Source organism: Passer montanus, unplaced genomic scaffold (genome assembly GCF_014805655.1).
Source record: "Passer montanus isolate IOZ18808 unplaced genomic scaffold, ASM1480565v1 scaffold44, whole genome shotgun sequence".
In the NCBI taxonomy this organism is placed as follows: domain Eukaryota; kingdom Metazoa; phylum Chordata; class Aves; order Passeriformes; family Passeridae; genus Passer; species Passer montanus.
In genome coordinates, this window is record NW_024369262.1 from 7,124,917 (window position 1) to 7,143,798 (window position 18,882).

The following is an 18,882-nucleotide window of genomic DNA, read 5'->3' on the forward strand; positions in this document are numbered from 1 at the left end:
ACTATGAAAAACAAACAAACAAAAACCCCGCAAAGCTTCGAGCTTTGTCCAATATCCAATATTTACCATTAAACTTCAAATACAGTTTAGTACTTCAGGGTTGATTCTCTCCACTTCCTTTTGCTCTGGGAGTGACGAACAGTGGCTTTGTCTAGTACAAAGCTAAAATCAACGTTCTGCAGTTACAAACAGAGGTTCATCCTCTTGTTTTCCTCCCGAGCTCGAGGGTTATGTGCCTGGAACACTGAGCCCCGAGGCGGACGGCAGTGGCTGTGGGGTGACTGTGGCAGGAGCGGTGCCCGTGTTCGGGAGCCGGTGGCGCAGGAATGCCCGGGAGCCTGGCACAGAGTGACCGGGCTGCCCTCCCCGCCGATGGGGAAACCTGCCGGACATTGCTGTAAAACGGAACGCTGCTCGTTTGAAACTGCACGGGTTTGTACTTCAGTGATTCCCGAGCCCTTCGGGCTTTGCCGCGAGCGGCGGCAGAGCACCGCGAGAAGGAAGGGATTTGCACAGAGCCATACTCAGCGTGGGGTTTATTCGGATTTTGGGATCTCTGGATTCTCTTTCCCAGAGCAGCTACTCGATGCCCGGCGGCTGTAGCCCCGCGGGAGCGGCTCCCTCACCCGGGCAGGGCGGGAATGCTTCACTCTGCTGAGCTCCCGGCACCGGGTTCGCAGGGCAGGCACGAGGGACAGGATCCGAGCGCCGCCGGCCCTGGCGAGACCCGGGGGCTCGGGAACCAGCCCTGAACAGACCCGCACGCGTTCGAGGGGCGCCGCGTCAGTGTCCAGGGCCGAGGGCGAGGGACTGGGTGCGGGAACGGGGACGGGGACAACGGCGCAGCCAACAGCAGGAGCGATGCTGGGCCCGAGCGAGCACTGCGGGCCCGGGCCCAGACTGCCGGCTCCGCCCCCGGCTCCGCCCCCGGCTCCGCCTCCGCTCCGCCCCCCGCTCCGCCCCCGCGCCGCCGCCGTTGCATGGCAACAGCCGCTGCGTTCCCAGAGTGCTTTGCGTTGCGTTTCGCCGCGCGGTCGGCAGGGGGCGCTGCGCGCTGTCGGGTGTGCGCGCCCCGGACATGGACGCAGGTGCGGGAGCGTGCGGGAGCCGGTGGGAGCCGGTGGGGCGGTGCGGGAGCCCGCGGGACGGTGCGGGAGCCGGTGGGAGCCCGCGGGGCGGTGCGGGAGCCCGTGGGGCGGTGTGGGAGCCCGTGGGACGGTGTGGGAGCCCGTGGGGCGGTGTGGGGCCGGTGCGGGGCCGGTCGCTGTGCCGCTCGCTGCCGCGGCCTCGCCCAGCCCGGCCCGCTTTGGTCCCGGTGGCACGGCCACTGGGATTACTTTCCATCTCTTGCGTGCGTCCAGTTCTTACTGGTTTTTTCCTTGAATCAGATGATGCAGGAAATCGACTTCGATTCCAGTTGGAGCTGGAGTTTGTTCAATGTCTGGCAAATCCAAATTACCTCAACTGTGAGTACTTTAATATAAACACCAGGACCCGGACGAGTTAATGTAGCGTAATGATGTTTACTGTTACTGGTAATTGGAGAGAGAGCTAAACAAAGAAAAGGGTTTTTCACAGCATAAAAGTAGTCTTAAATAATAATAATTTGTTTAACAGGTAGATTTTTTTTAAAATGCAAATTCTTTTCTTGATTGGAATCCAAAAAAAAAAAAAAGGCATTTAAGTTCCAGTCTGTTATTAAGAAATAATATCAAATTAACAGTATTCCTTTATCTGAAAACGGAATTTTACTAATGTGAATAGTTTTAGGTACTATATATAACTCATTGCTAATTTTGATGCTACAGTCAACATTTTGTTGATTCAAAAAGCTTTTCCATTCTATGAAAGACACAAACTGTAAGGGCGATGAGACCCATCTATTATTTTGTTGACATAAGAATCTTATTTTGCCCTGTGTTTTTTTAATTTGCCAAATACAAATTATTGAAATGTGATTGTACTGAAAATGTTTTGACTTTGTGGTTTTTTTTCAAGTGTGATAATATTTTACACCCATCTGTAACTGTCAATTCCTTATTTGTCATTTTATTTCAGTTCTTGCACAAAGAGGCTACTTCAAAGATAAAGCTTTTGTAAATTATCTTAAATATTTACTTTATTGGAAAGAACCTGAATATGCAAAATACCTGAAGTAAGTGCTAAATTCCCTTAAGTTTCTGAATTTTAATGGTTTGGCATTGACTTAATTTCACACACTGTACAGCAGCATGTTAGGATTTCATTTCTGCCTGTAATGTTACTTTTGTCCCCCCCACAACATAGATTATGCAAGGTTATGGTTCTATGCAATGTAGATTTTCCTGTTTCCCATAGTCCACGTGTAGCAGCAATGGGCAAAAATATAAAAACTTCATGAGTTTTGCATAGAATCTTCCTTTAAAGCCTTAATTTGCACTTTCAATGGGTTTAAAATCAAACTATTGAACATTAGGGTAAAAAAGCAGTTAGGTGCATTATAAGATCAGTTTTGCATTATTGATGCTTACATGAGGCAAAGGGTGATTTTGTGTTTTTGCAAGTGTGCAAATTCCTTCGGTTTTGGGGAAAATGCTTTTGGTCGTCTTTAGTTGGGCTCTGCAAGCAAGCCTTGTAAAGCTGTTGGATGGATGGATGGGTTTGGTCTATCAAACCAAGCCATTGGGGAAGGTACTCTTAAGTAAGGGCATTTATTACTGGGATTGGATTCCTTGTTTCCTGGCCTGATGCTGCAGTTACCAAGTCACAGCATGCATGCTGAAGTGGTTTCACACTTGGGTAAAGACACACGAGTCAAAGCTAGCAACCCACAGGAGTACTGGAGACTCCACATTTAGTGTCCCTTGTAAAAACCTGTATTAAAGCGTGTTTGTTTCAACCCAGGTATCCTCAGTGTTTGCATATGCTAGAGCTGCTGCAGTATGAACATTTCCGCAAAGAACTGGTCAATGCTCAGTGTGCCAAATTTATTGATGAGCAACAGATCCTCCACTGGCAGCACTATTCCCGGAAAAGGATGCGCCTCCAGCAGGCACTGGCTGAGCAGCAGCAGCAAAACAACACCTCTGTAAAATGAAAAGCACACGGAGGAGTGATGATAAGGTGTACTTTGTGTTACTGAAGTATTTACAGATGAATGAACCCGTGTTCAAGTTTGGCTCTGGGTGTGTGTCCCTTTTATTTATATTTATCAAGTGACTGGGGTTTGTTTCATCAACTCTTTTAAAAGACTAATAAACACCTGCAATTTATTTTATAGCATGGACAGTTTTGTAAGAGCTTTACTACAATAGTTATTGATTCCTCTTGATTTTGAAAACAAAATCTAGATTTGTTACTATCCACAAAGAAGTGTAGCTCTAAAGGCTGTTCCTAGGAAGCCTTTTCCCTGGAGAACAATGATGTGTCTTAAAGTGTCACAGAGAACTCCCTGCTACTTACAGCTCTGGGACAAACACAGGTGAAGTGATGATAGACAAAGTAAAAACTGTGCAGTTTTTCCTTGAAACCAAGCTGAGCTATTACTTGTCACTTCTGTTTCCCAGTCATTTTTGATGGAAGTTAGTTTTCCTTACAGCACGTTGTACAGATAGAAATCAGGAGTGTACAGGGTAAGGTCTGGGGAGCAGAGCAGAGCTAGGTGCTGATAAACTCTGCAGCATAGAGAAGGAAACAAGCTGTAGCTGTCTCTGTCCTGTTAAACTCAGCTTCCTTGAATCTTGGCCTCTGCCCGTGCAGCAGCAGCTTCTCTGGAGTCTGTGTGTGGGGAACGGGCATTGCTTGGAGTATTGGAGAAGCACTTTATTCCTGTATAGTTTTTTATTCTAAGAACATAGCTCTTGGCAGCTGCCAGGGTTTTAATTTTTAGACTGTATTTCTGGTGCATTCGTGTTGTATTTCCTGTCCTTGTAGGAGCAGGTACTCCCAACTGTTACCATGTCATCAGTGACACTACAGCTGTCAGCCACCACATTATCACACTTGGAATGAACAGATAAGCCATTAAACATTTTTGGCATTGAGAATTTATCAGTAATTATGTGGTCAGGCTTAGGAAGGAGGTCTTTCTGTTTCTCCCCTTACTCACTGTAACTTTGCAGCTACACTTCAGTAAGTGCAGGCTAATCCGAGTTTCAAACACGAGCTCAGCTTTAAAAAGAGGTTGTTCACAAACTCAAGTTTATTTGGACATGAAAGAAAAGATACAGTTTTTCTTGTAAGATTTTAGTGTAAGGTTTGGACCCAGAATTTCAGGACATTTATCTTGACTAGTCCAAAGTAATTAATTATTAAAGTTTTAACAAAGTTCAGTGATTCCTTGAAAGGACAGTCCAGTAATTGAGACTGCCATCTTCATCAATGATTGACTGGCGAGGGCTTTAGTCTTCAGTAAACAACATCCGCACAAGCTCTGATTTAAAACATTCTTCTTCAACCAGCTTCTGAGGCTGAAAGAAAAAAAGTTCATAATTAAAAAACCTGTCCTAGCTGAGAGCCATTTGTACATACTAACATTAGCCACATCCAGCAACTTTGTCCTGGTGAGTGACGTAGTGGGGGTGGAACAGAAAGGTAACTACAACTGAAACATTCCTGAGGGTTTTCTGGCCTTGGAAGAGGCATTTTTAAGAAAGTAACATGTACAAGTTACAACTTGAGCTGCAGTCTGAGTGCTCGGAACTTGTTTCACTCCCGTAGTTCAGTGCTCAGATTTTTCAAAAGTTGAGGAGCTGCAAATCAGGAACAGTAACAGTTTGTAGCTAAGAAGTTTCTCAGCCCCTCAAGCACAATGAGCCAAATGCACATGTTCCCTTTACTGCATGTTTATTATAGACATTACACAATAAAGCAGAATGGTTGTCTGTTGAACTGGGAGCAGAAGAATGTTGAGAGCTGTTTAGAATGCTCTGGTCTCCTTGAACAAGAGAGGGTTCTCAGAGAATACAAGTGACTAATTAATTTACAGCCCTAAATTCCTGCCAGGTCCCCATCTCAATGTCTGCAGATCCAGAATATAAATCACTTACTGTTCCATATTTAAGTAGTGTAGGCACTCCTGTTAGTTTCAGATTCCTCCTGAATTCATTGTTGGGATCCTTCCAGCTGTTCAGAAAGAAAGTGTTAGGCACAGCTTGTAGAGGGGCATTTTGGAGTTAAAATAGTTTCAAAATTATTCAAAGGCCTTTGCCTCACACCTTCTCAATGCCCTTCTCAAAACAAGCATCAGATAGGTTATGTCAGAGATGGTGAAGACCTCAAAAATTATAGACTTTACAGAAAAGGGCAGCTCAGTCAGTTTTTTTCAACATGTTAACCACCAGTCCACAAACAGAACAAAGTCATCCCATTTGTCAGCATTCAAAGGTACTTACTAGGCTCTATCTCCTACTAGACAGTAGATGAAAACTGAGTCATCAGGCAGGTTATGAAGTTCCTTCCTCACAATTGGCTCAGCTAGAAAATAATTTTTAAATTCTGTTAGTACTTAATACTTGTGCTACAAGATCACATGCATTTACTTGAACCGGCAAGGCAGCTAATTAACATTAGCTCTGCTTTAGTTAGAGATCTGTATTTCATTGCACCTGGCTGCCCGCAAGTTTTTCAGAGCTTATTACATGCTCGAACGCTGACTGGACTTGTGTTGGAGTAAAGGTCAATTTCTTCTCTAACACGAAGAGAAACACTCGTTCTGTCCTGTCCTGGGTGTGGTAGCTCAGCACAGCGCCCTTCTGCAGGGAGACGGTTCCGCAAGCAAGGCACCTTCCTACCTGCTCAGACACGCAAAGCCCAGGCAGTGCGGTGCGGCGACTGCTCAGCAGGAAATGCTGCCGCTGGGCACGGTCGGGGAGGGCACCGCTGCCCGTGACACCGGCCGCAGGGCTCGGCTCTGCTCGCTCGCTGGGCCGTGTGCGCTGCGCAGCCCGCTCGGTTCACCCGGGGAGCTGCGCTGGAGCCCGGCACCGCGCGCGGCTGCTGCGCCCGCCCGGCATTCTCCGGAAAGGCACCGGCACCGACCCGGGCTGCGCTCCCCGCACCGGCCTCACCCGTCACGCAGTCGGGACACCAGCTCCTGCCCTCGGCGTCCTTATCGCCGCAGAAGAGCGCGAAGATGGGCCGGCCGTGGTAGCTCTGCGCCGTCCGCACGAACTCGGGGTACCCGCGGACCTGCCTCTCCTCCCAGCCCATGGCGGCGGCGGCGGCGGAGGCTCCGCCCGGCGCGGCCCGCGCGGCCGCCGTAGCGCGCCCGCCTGTCCCTCCGCCTGTCCCTCCGTCTATCCGCCTGTCCCTCCGTCCGTCCGCCCGCCGCTCCCCTGCGGCAGCGCCCGGGGCCCGCCGCGCCGTGAGGGCCAGCAGCAGCCGCGGGCCCTGTGCGGCTGCGGAGAGGCCGCCCCGGTCTGTCCGCGGCTCCGCGGGCCGGGTCTCCCTTTGTCACTCACATCAGACCCGGGATGGCTTTTGCCAGCCTGAAGTAGCGGCTCACTGTTCTGGCATTCACAGCTGCGGTCACAGGCAAGGGATAATAGCGGGGTTTGCTCCCGAGCCGGTGCGATGGTACCGAGCAAGACAGCGGTGTCTGATGGTGCGTTTGCATTCACCACCCAGCGGTACGGGAATGAAGCTAAAGCTTTACAAACGCAGGTACCATTTGCCGTCTGTAGCGATGCTGAATTGGTTTTCTTTGTGATTGTAACAAAAAGGTGATTCTGACCCACTTCATGAGGCAGCCCGGCAGGGAGTGTCATACTCGCTTTCCTCGTGCTGTCACATTAACTTGACACTGTCCTTTAGTAAGGCTAGGTATCACAAACTGTATGTGTAATTATTCTTCATTGTCTGTTGTGGTTTAATCCCACTAGGCAGCTGAGCATGCAGCCACTTGCTCACCCTCTCCTAGCTGGGATGGGGAAGAGAACTGGAAGGCAAAAAGTATGAAAAGCTATGGGTTGTGATAAAGGCAGGTTAACAGGGAAGGCAAATGCTTTCCTGTTTATGTGCACAAACAAAGCAAAATAAGGAATTAATTCTCTCCATCCCATCAGCAGGCAGGAATTGAGCCATTTTCATTACTTCAGCACATATAACAGTGACTTAGGAAGGCAAATGCTGTCACCAGTCTCCCCTTTCTCCTTCTTCCCTGCAGCTTTTGCTGCTAGGCATAGTCCCCCATGGTGTGGAATATGCCTTTTGTCAGATGGGGTCAGCCATTTGGTTGTTTCCTGTCTATCTTCTTGCCCACCCCCAGGCTACTCAGTGAGGAGCAGAAGGGGCCTTGATCTCTGTGAGCACCTCTTAGCAAGAATGAAAACACTGGTGTGCTGTTAGCACTGTTTTCATCATAAATCCAAAACAGTTGCATCATGACAGTTGCATCACCTGTGTATAGCATGCTGTATAACATCAGGGTTTTTTTACACTTTGAACAGCTCCAGTTTAATAGAAATGTTCCTGCAGTTCCAGAGAACTTGGCTCTTAGATTCTCTCACCCCCGTCCAATTATAATAGAAAAACTGAAGGTGTCCAGTGATCAGAGAAATCTCGTTGGAAGTGAGGACCTCAGCCTGAGAAGCTCTGGGATGTTCTCAGTGGTATCTGAAGAGAGACTTAAATTGGCTGTTCAGCTGGCAAAAAGGGACATCAAACAAAGACGTCTCGAAGAACAAGTGAAGCAGCAGGTATTTGGAGATGTCTTCAGTACACCGTTGTGGGCCCAGAAATCACCACCACAGAAGACTGAAGTATTTGCAAGTCGAGAAAATAAAAATACCCTGAAGTCTCAGACTCACTTGAGATGTCAGCAGAGGTTTGCCCAGCCTTCCCGAGGGGGGTCTGCCAGCTCTGACACGAATGCTCATCTCTGTGCAGTTAAGGAAGGAAAGCCAATACCAGCTGCTTTGGACTCTCCTCCCACTCGCGACACAGGACCAGACCCCAGGCAAAATTTAAATAAAAAAACCCATCAAAATATGCTGGAAGTCCAGCGTCTGCAAAAAGAATTGAGGAGCTATGTCCAGAAAATTGAAGATATTATTAAAAAAGGTGTAAGACTGAACAGTAATTATGTTATATGCATGTACACTAGTTTGTTGATTCCTCCCCCCTCCCCCCCCCTTTTTTTGGGTTGGATTATAATTTGTATTTATGTCTGGACTTTTGAGAACCATCTATTTTTTTGAAAAGTAAATAAAAGAATAGCTAGCCAGCTTAAGCAGTTGGTGCTTTTGTAATAACTAGCAGGGGGTTTAACCGTTCCTAATTTTGAGTGCTTTATCTGCAACTTTGTCATAAAACTAATCATAAACATGATTTTTTAAAGAACTTATGAGCTATATTCTATTAGACTGTTTAGTCAAATTCTAAATAGAAACAGGGTGTAGAGTTTACAACAACTAACTTGCGTTACTGTTAAAGGAACCCCCACAAATATGTGGTTTGGTTTTGCATGGAAAAAGCTTATTACTAAATTATGTGTGTGTTGTCATTACTTAATTGGCATTTTCACAGGTTAAATTAAGATATAAAACTTTATATTCCGTGCTTTTTAGGGAGAGATAGAGAACTTCTAGATCCTGAAAACGAGCAGCGGCTTTGCAGTAGGAGACAGCAACAGGCTGCACGGTCAGCTCGGATGCTGTATGTGCTCCAGCAACAGGTGGGAGCCATGGTTTTAAACTGGGATGCATAGGAGCTTATTTTGTTGTGATGAATTTGTCAGAAACTAACTGAAACAAGAGAAGTTATCTCTGAACTTGTATGGCATTCTAGTTTAGATCTGAATGGTGTGACTGATTTCCCTCATGGCTGGACAGAGAGGTGAGCATCACTGTTGGAAAATCTCAGATGCTACAGTGAAGATCTATTGTTCATTTGTAGCCACGGAACTAATTCTGACTGACTTGCTCCTTTCTGTCTCCTTTCTTGATAAACAGGTAAAAGAAATTCAGGATGATTTAGAGAAACTGAGTCCTCATACAATCAAACATACTAAAAAGGTAAGAGGTAATTATTCTTCAGGCTGTAAGTGACTTATTGACAGAGTTTTCTGGATAATTGAGTTTGATTGTCTAGGTTGCAGCTAAGCCCTTTCCAGAAAGGAGATTTCCTTTGTCTCTTACATATTTCATCTCGTTCCACGAGAAGTATGGTTCACTTGGCCTGATACTGCTTTGCTGCTTCTCCTCACGTCTCATCTGCAGTAAATGAGAGGAAGGTGATTTGTCTTTTGCATTTATGTGGCTTCTAATTCCTTCTTCATTCCAATCATTCTAATTTCTTTTTGCAAGGAATTAACAATGTGTTTTACTCTTGACTGCTTTTTTTAGACTTCTGGTTGATGACACTCAGTCTTACCAGCCTTCTTTCTGATTTTCTTCTCTGTCCAGTGCCTTTCAGGGGGATGGCTGAGATCATGCCCACAGTCTAGCCAATGTTGCCCTGACGTTCTCTTGTCCTTTTTCAACCTGCATTTTCTTCTGTAACAAAACAAGGAGGATTGAGAATTTCCTTGTTTGTGCAATTGTTGCACATTAGACTCCAGCCAACTGTAAATGGCTAGCATTCTGTGTTGGCACAGGTAGTAGGAACATCATGACATGTTATACCCAGGCTGTTTTACCTGAGGCCAGCATGACATTGATAGGAGTACTCTTGTGAGGAATCTTGAGAAAATTACTTCAATGCCTGTTTTGTTTTGTCTCACAGATGGATTAATATCAATTAAAATTATTCCAAGCCTGAGTGTTTCTGCATGACATTTTGGCAACAATTCTTCCCGTGCTGTAAGCATCCATAGAAACTATAGTTATTAAAGCATTTATTTATTTTTCATTTTTCCAGTCTCGAGCAGTGTCCAGGTTGGCAGCAGCACACAGAGGAGCTGTACGAACCTTGCAGGCATTTGCCAATCAGTTTACAGATCAAACAGATGAGCAGATTCCTGCCCATTACAAGGAACTGGGCAGTCTCATTCGTCAACTGTCTCTCTGCTCCGCCAAACTAGAAGGGAATTCTTCCATTTCTGAAGCTATCATAGACATTTTGCTGCAAGTTGAGGTAGGAAAAAACCATTTGTTTTTGCAGAGACAGGAAAGAGGTAGTGAAATATGAGATTGTGTTAATTAAATGGCAGAATATATTGCTGGATTTGTTTTTATTTTTTAAAGGCCATATTTTCTAATGTAAAAATGTACTTCTAATGTTCCTAAGTAATGGTGGTCTAAAAGAGACGTGCATACTAAACACAGAATATATCTACTGCTGGCCTTGTTGATGCTGTTCCTAGCTTTCTCAGCTGTCCTGGTAGAATGAGGACTAGTAGTGATAGTCGTAACAAAGCATCAGTTTTTAATTCATTAGTTATTTTCAGGACAGAGAGAATTCACTTTATACATAGGTATGCATTAATGTTTTACTACTCTGGATGTATGCTTTATTCATCACTATCAGTAGTGAGCACCTGAGCATCTCATACAGTGTTGTGTACAGAGTTGTCCAGGCAGAAGATAAAGTTGTGGGTACAAGAGTTACTTGGCTCTGTGCCCTTCAATATCTTTTTTACTGATATCTGATGACTTACACATGTCATTGGTATCATAGAAAAGTTCTGATTCATGATGCCTGCTGCATAAATTTAAAAAAGCAATACCAGAGCCATAAGATACTTCCCTTAAAATACTGTTAAAACTGTAAGAACTATGTTTTTAATTTTAGTGTTAGGACCTGCTTATGAGAACAGTAAGAGTGCTAACTGCCTGGGAATGGAAAATGAGGTAGTTGTTTAAGTTTGGACATAGCATTGGAAGGAGTGTCTGTGTTACCATAGCCATGTGACTGTGAAATTTTTGTTGGTCTGTAGCCCTTGTGTTCAATTCTTTTTGAGCATTCTTTAAGCCAATGGTTTGCTGGAGTCAGTTGTAAATACAAAAATGTAAGCCTTTTCAGCAAGATTGAAGTTAATAATGTGAAAAAATTTCTACATGAACAAGCTATCAGTCTGAAAAAACCTGAAAGTTATCATCTGAAAAAAAAACTCAACAAAACCAGACCACAAAAGCTCCAGCTGCTTAAAATGTCTCGAATTTGCTTTTCATTACATCAGATTTACTGAGAGAGTAATTAAAACTCTAAATATCTGATGCAGGATCTAAATTCACTGCTGGAAAGCAAGCAAACACCAAAAGCAGTGAAGAAATGCATTTCTCAGGCCAAATCTCCAAGGAACACCGAGCCGTTTCCAGACAGAAAGCACTTGCTGTCTCCAAAAGGAGAAAAGAAACCTCTCGCCTTAAAGGGACAGCATGGACAAGAGTCTAAAAAACCTCCATGTGCCAGGAGTCTTTTGACTGGTTTGTATTTTGAATAACTAAATACATTTTTATCACTTAACTTGCCTTCTGCAGTTCAGTTTTTTAGTATGGTATTGTTGGTCAGAAGTCGGTTAGATGTTAGCAAATTAGTCTAACAAAAAACAGGCTGTGGTTGTTTAACTGTTCATACTGAAATGTTATTCTGTGTCTTTGGCTCAGAATTCCCTTGGTTGGTACAATTTCTTTACTCCTGGAAGCACTGGCTGTTTTATCCTGGCCAGTTAATTTCTGTTAATTGCTTTTGCACAACAGTCACACTTTTGTACCTAGAGGCACATGAGCTGATGGTTAAGCTGAAGCCTTGGGGGTGGGGGGGTTTTCACCACTGTCTTGCAGTGCAACTGTTTGGAATTGGCTTTCTATATCATTCTTTTGCTTTGGATATGAAAAGAAAGGAGCTTTATTCTTTCTCAAGGTGTTGTGAGATAAATATACCTGAAGTGTTTTGGCACTTCATGAAAGCCACTGTAAGTTCTTACATTATTATAATATAAACTGTAATAACTGTTTTTCTTCTTTGTGGTGACTTTCTCATATCTCAGGCTGGTTTGTATTACAATAGTAAGTATTCCCTACTGTCCACAGGTAGCAAGAATTCCATATGCTGAATTCTGGCAGTCCAGAGAGACAGTATATAAACATGTCATGGTTTCCATGTGTCCTGCTGCCTAAAAGAGGATGCTTTGTTATCACCACCTAGACCTCATATAGCAATTGCTCCCAAAAGACTTTCCCATGATTTGCATATATATGTGTATACATTTTTTTTTTTTCAAATATATCTGTACTTATAAATATGTACATGCACACAAGCCCCAAGCCTTCCTGTTCATCAAAACAATGTAAGAAATACAATTTATTTAATACTTGTCAGGAAATACAAGGCTAGAATTTTTCATTTTGTCTTTGATTTTTATAAAATTGTGGTAGAGCTTAAAAGTTCATGATAAGGTATACCTAGACAGAGGTATCAAATACAGAAAAAAAGACAATTCTTGCCCCTTTCAACTTACAGTTAACAGTTCATATGTTATTTTTAGTATAAATAAACACTGACATGTTGCAAATATTTCAGCAGTTCAACAGACAAACAGTTGTGCTCATATATTACACAACAAATGCCAAGAAGAAAGTGGTCCACCTACTTCAGAGAGAAATGCCACTTTGCAAGGAAGCACAGATGTACTGGTGAGAGCTAGAGATGTAAAAAAGGATTCTGTCCTTGAAAGTGGTGCTTTGAAGAAGAAAGTTGTGTTATTGCCTGCAAAACCACAGGTATGGAAGTGATAAATCATTCATGTTGTCTTCTACTTGTTTTCTGGGATTTGTTGTATAATATAAGACACTGTCAAAGCTTCGCATTTCCTCACAATGTTGCTATTCTGAACTAGGAGACCTAGGGGGATAAACTGTGTCATCTGCCTGTTATTTCTAGTGGTTATGACTATTTTACCAAATGTTTTTTGAAAATAGTGTTTACTGTTCCTTGGAAATACGCTCTACAACTAGAAACAACAGAATTGGTAAGGAAAATGCTCACTGAAACTAGTTTCATGTTTGAAATTAAGGGGTTTTTTTAATCTGAAATTAAATCTGAAGTATCTTCCTCCTATGGTCATCTATCACAAAAAATGCACTCAGCAGTAATGTGCTAATGTTAGTAGGAGAATATAAGTTACTCAAGCTTACTTATTTTGATAACAGAAATGATAAAATTTTATTATACAGGTTCTGGTTTCTGCTAAGTCCTTGCAACCAGAAAGAAGCTCCCTAGTGGAAAGAAAACAATTCTTAAAAGACTAGGGCTATATTTTGCTAAGAACTGTATTTTTCTTTTATTCTTTCCTCAGAGTATCACTTTTAACTAGGAAAATAAAATCTGACACAGTAACATAGATACATGGCTATGTAACTTTTACTGCTTCCTATCCCCGTGGATCCATGAGGATCATGGGCAGGGAGGTTAAGCATTTCAATAATTCGTATAGAGGGGGTGAGCCTAAGTGACCTTGTAACAGATGTAAAGGTGGGAATATTATAGTTTTGTGTCTGAATACAATGTTACCTTGGAAACCTTCTATTTGGATTTATAAATGGTTAACATAGAGTCTAATTCTGAAAAATCAAAAGTAAGTTTTTTCCCCATGAAACAAAACACTGGAAAAGTTGGAACTGTTTGCAAAAATAATAGTTGCAGGATTAAGCATGTGTTCTGTTCAGGCACAGCTGTACTTCCCTTTAAAGCACTTGTAAATCCTTCACATACATCAACTGCAGCAAAGCCAGCAGGCATGATTTCAAGATAAAATCTGAAGCAGAATGCCAAATACTTTAAAAATTCAACTGCCGGAAGAGGTGTTTTTAATGTGATCATGTTAATTTTAAGGGAATGCTGAAATCCTTAAAATCAAGACGGGCACACCCTCCAGGAAAGCATGCCCGATTTCAAGAGCCAACTATAGCTTTCCAACTAAAAGAGAACAAACGACCTGTTAAGGAGAGCAAAATGTCTTGCGTGCCTTCAAAGCCTCCACCTCGGTGTGCTTCACCCAAGCGGTATGTTTGCAGTCCCCTGGCACCCACCTTTGCCCTGCTTCCCAGGGGAAACACTTCTGGATCTGTGCTAGTGCCTAGAATAGAGTTGGCCACGCTTCAGTCCAGTGGCACAGCACAGCTTGCTGTCACACAGCTCCTCTCTTTGGCCACTTGGCCCAGAGCAGCCCCATTCCGCAAAGCCTGGGAAGAGCCAGGGCTTTAGTCATGTGTTGGAGTTGCTGCCTGGGAGTCAAGGGCAAGCTGTGCAAGGCAGGGCAGTGTCAAAACACAGGAGGAGGAGTGGGTATTCCCAGCACTGCATTAAGAAGGTAAATATTATCTCCCTGTTTCAGAAGGACAAGATACATACATTTGTCCCAGACAATAATAAAGTGCAGATTTGTTTACTCTAAACTCTATTCAACATACTGTTAGACAGGGGTCTCCAAATTTAAGTTGGTTTGGGACTGGTGTTTGTGGCATTTGAAGCAGGAGATCCAGGTGCTGGATCCGTACTAGGCAGTATGCATGGTAAGATGAGGAGTTCATTTCTCTGGACGGTATTTGTAGATAAGCATGTAGTTCCTGTTACAGCAGAAACATGATTCAAGATCCCTCATTCTCAACAGAATTTTTTGGATTACATGGTTTTAAAGTCTATTAACTTTCTCTCCGAAGTTTCTTGTAACTCTTCCAAACTAATACTGGAAATCACACTATTTCATTCTTCGGTTGTTAGAATGTACATTTTGTAACTCTCTATGCTACTGTGCTATTTTTGAAGACTAGCAAAGCTTGAAGCAAAAAATTCAAGAGGAGTGAAAATTCTAACTGACCTTTGCAGAGGAGAAATGGAAAAAATACAGAAGTTAAGGTAATGACTTTCTTTGAAAAATCTCATAAGAGGTGTCAGATCTGATATGAGCTTCTCCCCACTCCCAACAGTGAGAGTAAATGGAAAAATACATTTATGTAGTTTGGTGTTTTAAATTATTGTTGGCATACCAGGTTTCAGAATGGCATTGTCATTTTTTCTTCTTTGTGCAGGTCACAAACTCTTTCTCCACCCCAGTGTGCAGACAGAGCTGGGAAGGAGATACAGGAGTGGTCAGAGCCTCCATTAGACAAGACACAGGTAGTACAGACAAGCTCATGCCACTGCGTGAATGATGCCTTGAGAGCTGTCAAACATTTGTAAAGGGGCAACAAACAGTTCATTTTCAACTTAATGCAAGTCACTTTTGTTTTGGTTTGGGTTTTTTCTTTTCTTTCTTGTATTGGGTTTCTGTCTTTTTGTTTTCTGTAGCATTTCTTTTTGGGATTTGTGTTTTTAAGGAGCAGGTTACAACAAATGCTGATATTTTGAGTGAAAAGCTATTGGATGATCTTTTGGAAGATACTGCTCAGGAACTGTGGAGCATGGATCAGCATGAGAGACTCCAGGCCGAGGCCCTATCTGTGGCTGACACACATAGCCTGGAGTCAATGTTGCAAAGAATGGAAGAAATTGAAGTAAGATTTTCTCTCTTAGTTTCATTTGTGTCAATTTTTATTGCTCCCCATAAATGATAATATCTTTAAGTATCTACATTCTTAAATAAAGCAAGGTCTGACTGGATCAGTGTCTGAGATCAAAGACCTGGATGGAGGAGTTGGTGCTTCCAGAAGACACAGTCTAAGAACAGAAGCAGAGTGTTTGATTAATCTGTTGCTGTAAAGTTGGCAGACCTGAGTTTGCAACCCATGTCAAGACTTTGTGGCTTAAATCTTAGTGTGTGAGTGGGAGAATCAGTATAGTGATTATGTTGATTGTCTAACAGAATGGAAAGTATTTTAATATTAATTTGAATTTTTCCCTTTTGTGTGCTACAGAGTCTCAGTATTCTAGTAGCATAGGAAATATGCTCTGGCAATCCAAAATATTTCACAGGGTAACATGGAGAAGTCAGACAAATACATGGTTATCTGTGCCTTTTATTCATCTTTCATATAAATATTCTTACAGTTATGGTTTACTTGACTTGAGCTTTGTCATATATTGCTTTTTAAAAAAGTTTTCTTCAGTCTGTTTTTTCATAGTTTCTGGTTGGAGTTCCATTTTGACCTTCCTGTTCTCTGAAATTTATTGTGACTTAGAACTACTCAGCTTAGTGCCATTTACTCCTAGAGATCTGTTCATCAGTTGGAAGTGTGAAGTTGCAGTGTCCTTGTCCCTGAGGCACTGGAGCACACACTTGGATTCACTGTTGGTAGGCAGGAGCAGCTCAAGGGCCCTTCAGTTGTTGGGCTAAGGGCTGTTCATCTGAAATGGGAGGAGTTCCTATGGGACCGGCAATTAGTTTTGTATTTGAGAATGACATTTTGAACCAGAGAAGTGTCTGTGTTTTCAATCCCCCACCCCTTTTCTGTGTTGTGTTACTGGCCAAAGTAGGCCTGCTTAGCCCAAGGAGGATCATGACGTGCTTGCTGTTAGTGACAATCAGTACAGCTGTGCTGACTGGCTCCTGTGTGTGTTCTGCCACAGAGGTACCAGGAGGCTGTCCGCAGGAGAGTCACCCAGATTGTCTACAGTGACTCCCAGTTCTGGGCCCAGGAAGACAAAATGGGTAATTTTGTAATTGTCTTTTTTAGTGCAACTTGGTTTCCCTGTCATCTGTAGGTTTAAATTCAGGTGTTTTGAAATCAAGGTAATTGGATTATGTGTGATCAAGTAGCACCACTCTGGCACATTTTTTCCATAGGTGCTTCTTTCAGAGGGCAGTTTCTAAGATGTAGTTCTAAAATCAGTACTTTATCAGCACTCCTTTTCTTTATCCTGTGGTTTGATTGAGTAGCATAGTGAAGCGACATTGATTTTCCATTAGATCACATACAACTTTACTGAAACTGTATTGTTAAACACAAGTTGGAAAATCTCCCAGTAAGACTGATGAAGATTTACCCCAAATCTTTATAGATTCTTTTTCCATGTCTTGGATTTACCACTGAATTTGAGAGACTGTGCTATTTTTACAGTGATATTTTCTATCTCTCTGCTAGAAGTATCCACTGCCAGCACAAATGATTTACACTAAAGGTAGTATTTCTAAAATGCTCAACTTTAAGACACTGAGCTGTATTTATGTTTTTTCTAATTTTGAATACTTTACTTACCTGGAGGACTTCCCCTTAAAAGAAACAAAAGTCTTTGTGAGGACTTAACCTGCAGTGGATGTAGTTTTTATCTTTCAGAAAACCAATTTAAAATAGTATTTTCTTCCTTCCAGAACTACAAATGGCATCAACAGCTGAAAAACTTACATCTCCTCATCCTGTTCAGATAACCAAATTAATCAGACACAGAGAACTTGAAACAGACATTATATTTGAGGAACCTTTTGACACCACGTAAGTGAAATACTTGGCCCTACACTCAACTGTGGTGCATAAGATCCATGTGACTTCATTACACTGACTCTTCAAAAAGAGACTTAAAAATTTAGTTTTGTCTTGATGATTATTTTATATTTCCAGTGATATTGATGAAAATAAAGAAGCAGACGAGAAATTGCAGACTGGAAATGACATTGTGCAGCCCTCGCCTCTGAATTCTCTACAGAAAGCATATTCTGTGTCTCTCTCTGTGCCAAGCAATGTGCTCCAGAGCATCTTGGATTATAACAGCAGATACAAGCATCATTTAAAGCTTATTTCCCATGAGGTGGTGGGCAGTTTCAATCCATGGCAGATTGCTGAGAGGTATATGAACTGTCTTTTGGTTTTGGAAGTGAAAGACTGGAATTTGAAAGCTGACTTTTTGAACCTTCTCCTTTTTTTGCCCTCTCTCTCTTAGTCTTGCAGAGCAACTGACAGAAGAAGCCCTGTGTGACGTGGCAGCAGAGCTGCAGGATGTTTGTGAGGACTATGCAGAAGCTGTATTCACGTCAGAGTTTTTGCAGCCGGTGCAGTGAATTCTTTCCCACCTGTCCCATCAACGTCAGCCTCAGCCTGACAGTCTGTGAGATTTTCTGCTCTGGATCTCCATCAAAGATTCATCTTAGGTTTTTTATAAAGCCATTATTATAATGTTTTCCTTTTCAGAAAGAACTTCCTTACTTTTCCTTTTATTGGCTAATCACCTTAGCACATGCCACCCTGGAGTGAGTTCTTTTGGAGATGTAGCAATCCAGGGAAGGATTCTCATGGCACAGCACAAATATGCAAACACTTGTCACTGGCTGTACTTGCAGGCTTGCTTGGGCCCTTGCCATCAGCTTCAGAATGGAGTTCCTGAGTATCTCTAGTACAGAATGCACAGGCAAAAGGAGACCTTCCAGTAGAAGCACGTGACAGAGATATTACTTTTTCTTAAACTAGTCTAATATGTTACATTTTTATCAGCATTTAGTGAGTGATTTAACCCCACACTCCTTTCTCTTAAGAATCCCATTGAAATCAAGAACAACAAAATAAATGAGCAATTGGCATTTCTGCAACATTAAATTAACTTGTTTCAAGTAATCAAGGTAGTAGTTTGGATTATGTCTGGAGTCAGAGCAGCAACTAATAATTACTTACATAGTATTATAGGGAAATGCAAATTCAGCCTTGAGGTAACCCAAAGAACATACGACAGTCTGTTTCCTTTGTCAGTTTTTTTCTCCAATGTTGTTCAATCTATAACGCATTCATTTATAATCTTCTAAGATTATTTTTATTTCTTCCAATTAGAAAATATATTTTAAAAGTAATTTAGTTTCTATTGAAGCCTGGTTTACTATTTCAATCATTCTCAAATTTGATAAATTATAATGATGTAGATGTTACTGCTGAAGTGGAACTTTGCTGATACGTGATTTCTGTAATTTAAACCAGCTGATTTATAAAACTATAAGTCAAAAATTTTGAAGCAATTGTGTCTTTATGTGTATATATGTGTGTGAAAGTATTTTGAAGATGTTTTGTTTTTTAATAAACAACACTTGTTTATTATCACTGAACA

At 42.4% G+C, this 18,882-nt stretch overlaps 3 protein-coding genes across 9 annotated transcripts; 2 read left to right on the forward strand and 1 right to left on the reverse strand.

Annotated features, from left to right (window-relative positions):
- The first annotated feature begins 1,006 nt into the window (after positions 1-1,006).
- MED31 (mediator complex subunit 31) lies at positions 1,007-3,263 on the forward strand. Its single transcript, XM_039720988.1, has 4 exons — positions 1,007-1,088; positions 1,389-1,466; positions 2,059-2,155; positions 2,884-3,263. Exons 1-4 carry the CDS (start codon positions 1,079-1,081, stop codon positions 3,074-3,076), a joined length of 378 nt encoding a protein of 125 aa, XP_039576922.1. The 5' UTR covers positions 1,007-1,078; the 3' UTR covers positions 3,077-3,263.
- An 898-nt stretch (positions 3,264-4,161) lies between these two features.
- On the reverse strand, positions 4,162-6,227 carry TXNDC17 (thioredoxin domain containing 17). Its single transcript, XM_039720989.1, has 4 exons — positions 6,048-6,227; positions 5,373-5,454; positions 5,028-5,103; positions 4,162-4,448 (listed from the first exon to the last, which is right to left on the reverse strand). The coding sequence occupies exons 1-4, from the start codon at positions 6,187-6,189 to the stop codon at positions 4,380-4,382; spliced, it is 369 nt and encodes a 122-aa protein (XP_039576923.1). The 5' UTR covers positions 6,190-6,227; the 3' UTR covers positions 4,162-4,379.
- Positions 6,228-6,260: 33 nt separating this feature from the next.
- Positions 6,261-18,882, forward strand: KIAA0753 (KIAA0753 ortholog). 7 transcript variants are annotated; one of them, XM_039720993.1, is made up of 15 exons: positions 6,261-6,642; positions 7,428-8,040; positions 8,547-8,653; positions 8,931-8,993; positions 9,838-10,053; positions 11,141-11,345; positions 12,442-12,641; positions 13,753-13,922; positions 14,686-14,775; positions 14,949-15,036; positions 15,237-15,413; positions 16,426-16,507; positions 17,168-17,288; positions 17,415-17,639; positions 17,734-18,882. In XM_039720993.1, exons 1-15 carry the CDS (start codon positions 6,553-6,555, stop codon positions 17,849-17,851), a joined length of 2,565 nt encoding a protein of 854 aa, XP_039576927.1. In that variant the 5' UTR covers positions 6,261-6,552; the 3' UTR covers positions 17,852-18,882. The 7 variants fall into 7 exon arrangements, with proteins under 7 accessions (XP_039576927.1, XP_039576929.1, XP_039576928.1 ...); XM_039720995.1 differs by having other exon boundaries at positions 15,243-15,413; XM_039720994.1 differs by having other exon boundaries at positions 12,445-12,641.